Consider the following 10,675-nt stretch of genomic DNA (forward strand, 5'->3'; position numbering starts at 1 on the left):
CATGTAATGACCCATTCAGAATTTTGAGGATGTTGGGCTGTAAAGTGACCTTTTTTTTTTTTTTTTTTAAATAGTGGTATTTATTAAAAGGTTATAGTGAAGGATGGGAGGATACATTGATTCTTCCTCTTTTCACACTGCTCATACCAACAAATGCCAAACAGCATAGATTCAACAGCCCTCCCTATCTTAGATTGAATGGTTTAGTCCGCAGAAAGGACTAAAATCGAACGTCAATAGCAGCAGTAAGGAGCCGCCCCAGGGGGCGTCGTCTCTTACTGGAGAGCTATTGATATGATGAGGTGCTCGGTATGGATTGGCGGTCCTCGCCTCACCAGGCCCAGCACGTGACCTCTGAGCCGCAGGAGAAACGAGGGATGAGGAAGGAGAGCATGCGTCTTTTCCTCCTGTCATGTGCATGTCAGCCCAGATGATTTGTTCTCTGCTTCTCCATTCCTGCGATGCCCTTTTGTCCAGTTCTGCTTGTCCAAACTCTGCATGAGGGAGAGAAACGACTGATCCTTCTCATTATTAACCAAACTTGACCCTGATTATTGAATCTTTTTTGTTTTCTGTCATGATTTAAGGTCTTTTCTCTTTCAGCTGTCATTGGGAGGCTGCATACTAATGTTTGAATATTCAGATCTTAGTCCTGATTTGGTTTGGTCAGGTTTCCATTGTGTGTATATTTTCACTGAGAATGGATGTTTTTAGCTGACTGAGGTAAGCTCAGGGTTATCTCGTTCAGGTTTGAGTTGATCTGAGTTACATCAGAGGTCAGGGTGGCTGTGTGCTCAATGAAACCTAAACACACACTGCTCAGTGCTGGTCTGATTGACCAATAACTTTACCTACTGATTTATTTAAAAAAAAAAAATTGACGATAAATCCATCATTTTCTACTCATTCCTTGACTGCATTCACTTCATTCTTTTACTTTGATCCTCATCAAAATCAATTTAGTTTGACTTGATTTGTATCTTTTTTCCCTTGTTCTCTTCTAATTACTTTATAGTCGTCAGCTTCTTTCTCCACTTTCATTTCTGACCTTTTACTTTTCTATCATCTCATCTTTATCTCCTTTTTCCTCCACCTTTGTCTCGCTTTTTCATCTTTTCTTGCTCACTCTTTCTTTCACTTCTTTAGTTTTTATGTTGCTTTTCCTCTTGTCTTTGTCCCCTCCACCTTTGTTTAATCCAGTTGTTCCCAACATTTTTGGATCGTGACCCCATTTTGGTATATATATATATTTTTTTTAAATTACTGGATATTTCAGGTTTAATCACTTTCTCTTTCTTCTTTTAATCACTTCCTGTTCTTTATTTTTTTGTTTGTTTTTCCACATTCTCTTTTTTTTTTCTCCACCTAGTTTTTTCAGACACAATTTTAGTCAGTTCAAGTTTAGAGTAGAAGAGATTTTAGTAAAATGTTTTTATGTCCTTTTTGTGTGTGCTACTGCAGGTTAGCAGTCCCTGCTATTTTCCTCTGTGGTGTGATGTTTACAGAAGTAGTTAATTGCAGGTGTAGTGATAGTAAGAAACTGTGACGTAGTAATTTCAGCAAGATTCCTTTTGTTTTCTTTTTGAACAGTATGCTAATGTTTAATTTATTCAGGCAACTGTTCCTAAGGAAATCCACTTTTGATCTCCTGACATATTTCAACTGTCAGCCTTGGTCAGAGGTATCGCTTTGATGATTCCTTTGAGGTTTACTTGTCGTCCGTGTAGTAGATCTAGCAAGATTATTTTTATACCTATACCTATACTTAAAATAACTTTTGTAATAGTATACTATTCAAAAAGAAGACAAAAATAATCGTTTACACTTTACTTGAAGTTTTATACATAAAGGCTGACATTATTCTGTCATTATTATGACATGACACCTGTCATTAGCATAAATAAGGTGTCATGAAGGGTGTCGTTCGTTACCCTAACCCAAAAAATGCCAACATGGCTCCAAAGGTGTCGTAATTTAGCGAAAGGTGTCATAATTTAGAGAGCATTTAATGACACCTTATTCATGCTAATGACAGCGTTATGTCAGCCTTATGTATAAAACTTCAAGTAAGGTGTTACCAAAGAAAACTTCAAAGGAAACATCAAAGCGATCAACAGACGGCTCTGACTAAGACTGGCAGTTGACAGTTAAAACATTTCAGGAGATCAAAAGTGAATTGTCTGAATAAATGAAACCTTAACATACCATAGAATATAAACGTGTTCCAATGCTGTGAATGATTCTCCCGTTTACTCACGATTCTGCTCTGTCGGCCTCCGCTCACATTCAGATGCTGATGGCATGAGCGGCGGGGAAGATTCCTTCAACATCAATGACCCGGATGAAGGTTTCTCCTCCGGGGCCTCCAACAGTAGCCAGCCCGGTGGAACAAAGGCGGGCGGTGGCGTGGGGCCGAGGGGCGGCAGTCTGAACAGCAGTGGCAGCAGCATCAAGAAAGCCATCACGGCCCGGCTGTCCCGGGACAAGGAGAAGGAGCGAGAGCGGGAGGCAGAGAAGCATCGCCCCCGGCAACAGTCTCCTCCCGCCAGCATCAACCTGGAAGCCATCCAACTCAGTCTCATTAAGAAGAACCTGAGCTTCCCAGCGGGGCCGACACTGGTGCGGACTGGCAGCACCTCCTCCAGCAAGTCCTTTGACTGCATGAATTTAAATGTGATCGCAGGGAAGGACAACCTCGGGGAGGAAGTGGAAGGCTCCAGCAAAGGAGGTGGGCTCCCAGCAGGGGGCGCCCACCGCCACTCCACCATCAGCCTGCAGGAGGATCACCTGATCAGGCCGGAGGAGGAACTGCTGTTGCCTGGAGCCCCACTCACCAAGCAGTCCCGCTCTCCCAGCTTCAACATGCAGATCATATCACAGGTCTGAACTCCAGGGCAGGGAATTCAACACACAACCACACACTATACCACACAACCACATAGCTTCACATACATACAAGCAGTTTAGGATGTTAAGGTTTCATTTATTCAGACAATTGTTGCTTAGGAAATCCACTTAGATCTCCTGACATGTTTCAACTGCCAGTCTTTGTCAGAGGTATCTGCTGATCGCTTTGATGTTTCCTTTAAGGTTTCCTTGACTTACGTGCAGTAATACCAGCAAGATTAATTTTGTCTTTTTCAATTACTACACGGAAGTCAAGGAAACTTCAAAGGAAACATCAAAGGCATCAGCAGACGTCTCCGACAAAGACTGGCAGTTGACGTGAAATTCACTTTGATCTCCTGACATGTTTCGACTTTCAATTAGCAGTTTTCATCAGAGGCGTCTGCTCATTGCTTTGATGTTTCCTTGATTTCCTCGTATTAATCCCCACAAGATTGTTTTTGTTTTGTTTTTTAATTACTATGCGGAAGTGAAGGAATCTTTAAAGAAAAATCAAAGCGATCAGCAGACGCCTCTGACGAAGACTGGCAGTTGAAACATGTCGGGAGATTAAAGTGGATTTCCTAAGTAACAGTTGCCTGAATAAATTATACCTTAACATACTAAACAAGCAGTTTGGGTCGTCACGATTCTTTACTTCTCTGATACAAGTCTGTCCAGCGTTGTGTGTGTGTGTGTGCGTGTGTGTGTGTGTTTAGGAACTCTCCCTCAGTGTGGCCCTCCCTTTCCTTTCCACACTCATTAAACACTGGTAGTGACCTGCTGGTGTGTTAAATGTGACTGAAAGTCCAACACCGTCCAGGATGGGACTGCATCCATCCCTCCGTCTGACCAACATAAGCATTCCAACACTTGAACTTAAAGAAAATACATTTCTATGACTTGCTGTAGGTCATGTAACGACATTTCACTTTTTTTTTTTAGTTTCTGACTGAATCAGTCAAAATTAATCAGCAATAACAGTCACTCATATAGAGTTGGGTTAAGCTTCTGTCTCCCTCTTCCTTCCCGTTTTAATACCGGGTTTATGTGCAATCCTACTTGCTGATTTCTATTCTTTTTCTTTTTTTTTTTTTTTTTTTAAACTTAAATGATTTACAATCTTTACATATTTCAAATGTTTATGCTAAAGTCACAATCCAAAGAGTTTTCCATAGTGTTGATTCTTCAGACTGATTCATTTTTGTGGTTTTTAGCATTTCAAAGCAATCACAGATTTAATGAATATATTTAACACAGATGTGGTAACTGCGTGGCCACACTTTAAACAGAATAAGAAACGTAAAGGAGCTCATGTTTGTCTGTTTAGTGACTTGATGTCTGATCTTGAGCTGAATCTGTTTTTTCCAAAGTGCAGCTTTGTTGCTCCTCCATCATTGGAGTGGTGTCATGTTTGAGCTGGTGTGTCGCTGCCCTCTGGAGGTTAACGCTGCCCACTGCATGTGAGTGTTCTCCATGGCTGTAATTTAAAAAAAAAAACATCACAATGTATGTTTCGTTCTACCTCATTGTGTGTCCACCTGTCGCAACACGTGGAGATGTGAAGTGCTTTCACCCTCCCTCCACCCACTGATGCTGTAAATCTTACTGAACTGAACATCTGGGCCTTTTCCAGCTCACGTCATGCAAAAGTGTGGCCTGCAGGAGAAAAATATAATTTTTTAACAATTATTTAAACTCCCTGTTTGTTTTTTGGTGTGTTTTTTTGTTTTTTCTGTGTAAAGATTTTAGAAAAGTGCAATTGTTTGGAACGGTCATGCGCATGAGTTGGATCTCTGCTGTGAACATGCCTGCACCAGCCGCACAGCTATAGCCTTGTGTAGCGCTCTCTGCATGGGGCTGATGAGCTGCTGTTTCTAAAAGAGTGAAAGTGCTCAGCCAAAACCCCACGTCTACGTCCTCTATCCCTCTTCCTCCTCCTCCTCCTCCTCCTCCTCCTCCTCCTCTGTACCAGATGTGCCAACACATCCTCTCTTAGGAAAGGCTCGGATTTTGTCTTAATTTTAATTTTTATTGCCTTTTTTTTTCCTGCTTGTTTTTAAAATGCTTTTAATTGAAACAAAGGGATGTGTTCACATGCCTTTAGATGCAGCAGCTTCACCTTGTTTAATTTCTTGCTTTGTGCGCGTTCCTGTATAAAAACAATAGAAGCCAGGGTTGGGGTTAATTCCATTTTTCAGTTACAATTACGTTTTCAGTTACCCATTTTCAATTACAATTAATTTATGATTACAGTGACCAACATTTTTTTCTAAATACAATTTTACTACAATGATTTTGTATCCTCAAAAAGTTGATTACAATTACATTCTCAATTACTGAGCCTAAAATAAATAACGTAATAAAAGTTAACCTTCCTTTTGTGTTAGCTTTGTGTAAGCATCTCTTATGACAACGCTAATATCTATCAACTAGATCATTTCATTAATTCTAATGTATTTTTATTTTTTTTTTAACTTGCCTTTCTTTGATTTTTATATTTCTTTATGTTTCTGTGTTCTGTTAAGCGACTTTGAGTCCCAAAAAAAAAAGCGCTATATAAAATCGATGCATTATTAGTAGTAGTAGTGTTTCCTATCTTTTGATTAACTTTCTGGGCTTCCTAGTCAATGAAAATATAGGTTTTAATATTTTCTAAAATGGTCAAATGTGGTAAAGCTTGATATATTATACATATTTTAATAATTAATGTGTAGAACTGTAACATGGTTCCCCAGTTTTGTGTAAAATTATGACAATTTCTATAGAATTTTTATGGGAATTTCAATTACTAAGTCAATTTATCAAAGTAATTTACAATTTAAATATGGTTATGACAACAACAGATTTTTAAAATTGCAATTATAATTACATCATACTTGTAATGAATGATCAATTACGCGATCACAATTGTAATTGACCCCAACTCTGGTAGAAGCTTCTGTGTATTATTGGTGCATGTTGCTATTTGAACATGATGAACGTGTGTGTGTGTGTGTGTGTGTGTGCGTGTGCGTGTGTGTGCGTGTGTGCGTGCGTGCGTGCGTGCGTGCGTGCGTGCGTGCGCTTTAGCCTTAAAAACATGTTCAGGCCAAAAAAAAAAAAAATGAAACCACATGCTCCTCATTCCCCCTCCTCTTGCTGGACTGGAGTCATCGTTTTTAAACACCTGCTGTTGTGTTGTTGGATCCACGTCCATCTGACCAGGTCCATGATGTAGTTAACGGAGATATATTTGTGTTGTTGTTATTGTTTGCATGTGAGCAGGACAGGAAGTGAACTACAGCCAATGCTCTTAACCACAGATTTATTCTCCTACATCCTCATAGAGTGCACTTAGCTTTCAGGGATGGGGTCAATTCCATTTTACAATTACAATTAAGTTATTAATATTATTTTTCCACCTGAAAGTCAATTACAATTGCATTCTCAATTACTAAAGTTCAATTCAAAACAATTATTGAGCCTTTATTGCAGGGGTGTCAAAGTCATTGTGGTTCAGGGGCCAAATATGGACCAGTTTGATCTCAAGTGGGCCGCAGATTTTAGGTGTGGTAAAAACTACAATTTTAACCTTAATTGTGCACAGCAAAAGTTTTTAATATCAGTTCAAACAATCTTGATTTTGTAACAATTTTTGTGTAATTTAGAGGCATTTATTTTTAAGAAATTGCAAAATTTGTGGAAAAATTGAGAGATCTTTCCACAAATTTGCAATTAAAAATGTGATATAAACCATCAGTTCTCAACCTTGGGGTCAGGACCCCATTTGTGGTCGCCAGATGCCTTCAAAAAACAAAGAACTAACAATTTTAGCCCATTTTTGTTTATTTCTACCTTGTTTTTGTCCTATAACTACACCAAACTTACCATATTTTAACTTATTTTCATCACTTTTTATGGCCATATTTTTGCTCTTTTTAATGCATTTTTGTCACATTACTCCCATTTCTACCACTTCATCAAATTCCAATGCCTTTTCTGCACAGTTTTTCCACTTTCTAGACATTTTCAGCACTTATATAAACCCTTTCCACCACTTTTCCCACCTAATGTCACATATGTTGACTCATTATTGTCACTTTGTGAGATGAAAAGGTTGATGTGAACAAAAGAAAACTGCAAGCCCCACAAAATATTGTGTAGTTTCAATAAATTGGTGAATTTGAGATCACTACAACTGGATAATTTGGTAATTTACACAATAATTCATGTTTTTTTTTTTTTTTTTTTTTTTCCTGTAATTTTTACCTTCTCCTGTGGGCCGAATTGGATGCACTAAATGGCCGGATTTGGCACCTGGGCCTTGGGTTTGACACGTGTAAAATACACAAAAAATATGATCTATTATCTAATTAGTTTCTTGTTAGACTTCCTAATCAATGAAAATATTGGTATTAATATTTTTGGTGTGGGCGTCTGAGCCTTTTTTCCGTCCATTTACCAGTAGATTTTTTTAAATTTTTAATTTTTTTAAATTTTTTTTTTTTATGGTAAATTATTCTCAAAGGCAGTTACAGGTCGTGGGAAAAAGTTGAAACATGAATATTCTTATAATTTTTAACTACATAAATATTGTGTAAGAAATAGAACTTTAACAGTTTATGGAATGGAATTACAGTTACAAAAGCAATTTAAAAATTACGAAACAGTTATAATTATATCATAACTGTAATTATCAATTACACGATTGCAATTATAATTGACCCCAACCCTGCTTGCTTTTAGAGATCAAATGTATCTATTTTTGTTGTTTTTGGTAATCATTTGAGGAGTCTTTATCTGAGTGGATCATTTTCTGGTAGAAGTTGATTTCCTGTCCTGCGTGTGTAACACAGCTTTGTTTTAGTACAGCATCAAATGCACTTTATCCATTCACGGCTACTGAAGTGACGCATATATTATAGGTTTGCGAGTGTGTGTTGTTGACTAAATGCAGGGTTTGAGTCTCTTTAAAAGTAGTACTTGTTCTGTGGGATGTCACTTCCTATACAAAGCAATTTATTTTATTTTTTGTTTCAAGTCAGAGGGTACAAATCTTTATATTTTTGTTTTGAAACCAAAAATTTAAAAAAAAAAAAAAAGTTAATGGCTGTGGAAGGTCTCAGGAGTTCATCATCATTATGGGGGGAAAATGGCAGCACCAAAATTTCTGTTCTCAGAATTTAATTCTATGCAATATTTCTCTCATTTTTGATTATTTTTTTGATTATTTTTGAGCGTGTGTGTGTGCACATGCTGTTATTGATGTGTGTTTGGTGGGAGGGAGCATGTGCATTGAAGCTGTCCCCCCCCTTCCCACCGAGAGTGAGGAGACGACCATCAGGATTCATCCCTCGTGGTGCATGTTAAGCCCTCCTGCCATTTTGCTGCCCTGTGGCTCCAAGACCTCAGTTCGCTATCAAATAAATACATTAAAAAATAAAAATAAAAAAATCTAAAAACCCATCAGCTTTGATGAATCTCGAGGATGTGAGATCACTGTACTAATGCTGTATAAACGGAGAGAGACTTATTTTAAATCTTGTAAATAATGTATGTACAAAAGTGAAAAGCAGATGAGATATAAAAAAGAATCTGATGATGTAGAGAGATGAGAATCTGTATATTGTTGAATAAATATTGTGCTGTAACCACGCTTGAGTGAGTGATGTGTTTGTAGAGATCATCACTGCTGCTTGTACACAACATCTCACAGAGCACATGCAAACGCTTCACAAGTTTGAATTTAAACTGATAATTATTTCTCTACAAACATATGATACGACACAGCAAGCTGAAAATCTGTCTAATCTAATAAATAACTGAATTTTCTTTCATTCAAGTGCAGTAAATATCGTAAAACAGGTACGTACAGGGAGAACATGCAAACCACCTACTGGTCAACTTAAATCGATTATATTTTTATAATTAAGTTACAAGAATTTACCATTTTTAAAAATTAACAAGACGTTACATAGCAGGTGATTAAAAGAAAACAGAATTAATTAATTATAGACAACTTATTCCAGGGTTTTTCAACCTTGGGTTCGGGACCCCATGTGGGGTCGCCTGAAATGTATGGTGATAGGTAAAAATGTATTAAAGTTCTGTTTTTAATTCTTCTATTTTTTCAAATACACATCACAATAATTATAAACATATCAGGGTTTGTTCCATTTGGACAAAAGTTTCGTTCTTCAAAACGTCTGCTATAAGAAGTGACATTTTTGTATATTCCCCTTCAAAGTAAAAGGAAAATTGGGTTTTTGTTGGTTTTTTAAACCAGATAAGAGTCGAAGACCCACTTTCAGTTCCCGACCCATGAGTTGAAAACCACTGTGTATAATATCTTCTCCTTCTCATTCAGTGCTCTGTACAGTAACCCCTGAGTTTACACTGCACAGGAGTTTCTAAGCAACTACTGCTGAACAACACAAAACACACATTATTTTTGATGGCCAACCTCACTAGTGCCCATTTGTTGTTCACCAATGAAAGAGGAGAAAGATCAGTGAGGTAAAAGTTTCCTTTTCATTCAAATCTCAACATTAAATAATGTTACTTTGGAGATGTGTGTAAGGTTCCTGTTTTTAACGTAAATGTGTGTCACTGTGTTGTTTTTGTGGGACTCAAGGATGATCATTAGGCAGTGATATAGGACAGGAAGTGAATAATATAAGATGGTGACTGTGGTTTAGTCCTTCTGTGTGGATGATGTTATTGGTGTAATTCATACTGTAAATGGGCAACTGAAACGGAAAATTACACGAGATAACAACAAAAACACACAAGGTGACTGCAAAATACACAAAATGACAAAACCAATACACAAAATGACTCCAAAAATACACCCAAGGCAATAAAAATAAACTGTACAAAAGGCAACAGAAATACAAGAAGTACACAGCACTTACAGGATTATATACAAAAACACACAAAATGACTCCAAAAATACATAAAATAACAACAAAAATACACAAAAGGCAACAAAAAAAACCAAAAACAAACAAAATGACTCCCAAACTCACGTAAACTTACAGGATAATAAACAAAACAACAAAAATATTCACGATACGATTCTCTCACAATTTTTTCATTTACAAAATGGGACTGTAGACAAATTTTTTTTTTGGGAAAAAAACTAGAAAACACTGTATTATTTTCCTTTTATTTTTCATTGTCAAAAGAATCCCTTAATAAACTATTCAAAACAATGCAATTTAACTAAAAATAAATCTTGAATGAAATAAATAAAGGAATAATACAAATGAAAATGAAGCCTATTAATTTAAATTCTGGTTCTATAATAAACAATGCAAAACTGCATAATAGTTCTTTTTCTTTTAAAAGTGCAACTGAAAATGTATTTTGTGCCTTAACAATTGGACTTTAAAAAAAAAAAAACGTGATTGCACTGATTTACGTCATATTTGTTTGGACCAGTAGAGGGCGCTGGTAACCCAGTGGTCGGTTGGCATGCAGATATCTTGCAGTGAAGAAGAGAAGCTATGCTAGCAGACAGAGATAATAGAAAAACGTGACTTTTACAGATATTCAAGTAATATTACAGATATTGTTTCGGTGCTAAAGGGGTAATGAATCATTTATTAACATATTTAAGAGTAGAAGGCGGCCAGAAAGAAAGTATTAGCAGACTCCGCCCGCCGCCAACACTTCTGCTGGTTAAAAAAAGTACTGCGATTCAATTTTCAGAAAATCAACCGTGAAACCTATGAATCGATTTTTAACTGCCTTACGATTAATCGTTACATCCCTAATAATATACAAATTGTCTCCAAAAATACAC

The 10,675-nt window shown here is 37.0% G+C and overlaps 1 protein-coding gene across 2 annotated transcripts in view; it reads left to right on the forward strand.

Moving 5' to 3' along the window:
- LOC114455431 (protein FAM126B) overlaps window positions 1–6,603 on the forward strand; it is a 51,619-nt gene extending 45,016 nt beyond the window's left edge. For both annotated transcript variants that reach the window (XM_028436665.1, XM_028436666.1), the window contains one exon: window positions 2,291–6,603. In XM_028436665.1, coding sequence (XP_028292466.1) covers window positions 2,291–2,886 — 596 coding nt within the window. In that variant the 3' untranslated portion in view covers window positions 2,887–6,603. The remainder of the gene's footprint in view (window positions 1–2,290) is intronic.
- The last annotated feature ends 4,072 nt before the right edge of the window (window positions 6,604–10,675 follow it).

Source organism: Gouania willdenowi, chromosome 21, assembly GCF_900634775.1.
Source record: "Gouania willdenowi chromosome 21, fGouWil2.1, whole genome shotgun sequence".
Classification (NCBI taxonomy): Eukaryota; Metazoa; Chordata; class Actinopteri; order Blenniiformes; family Gobiesocidae; genus Gouania; species Gouania willdenowi.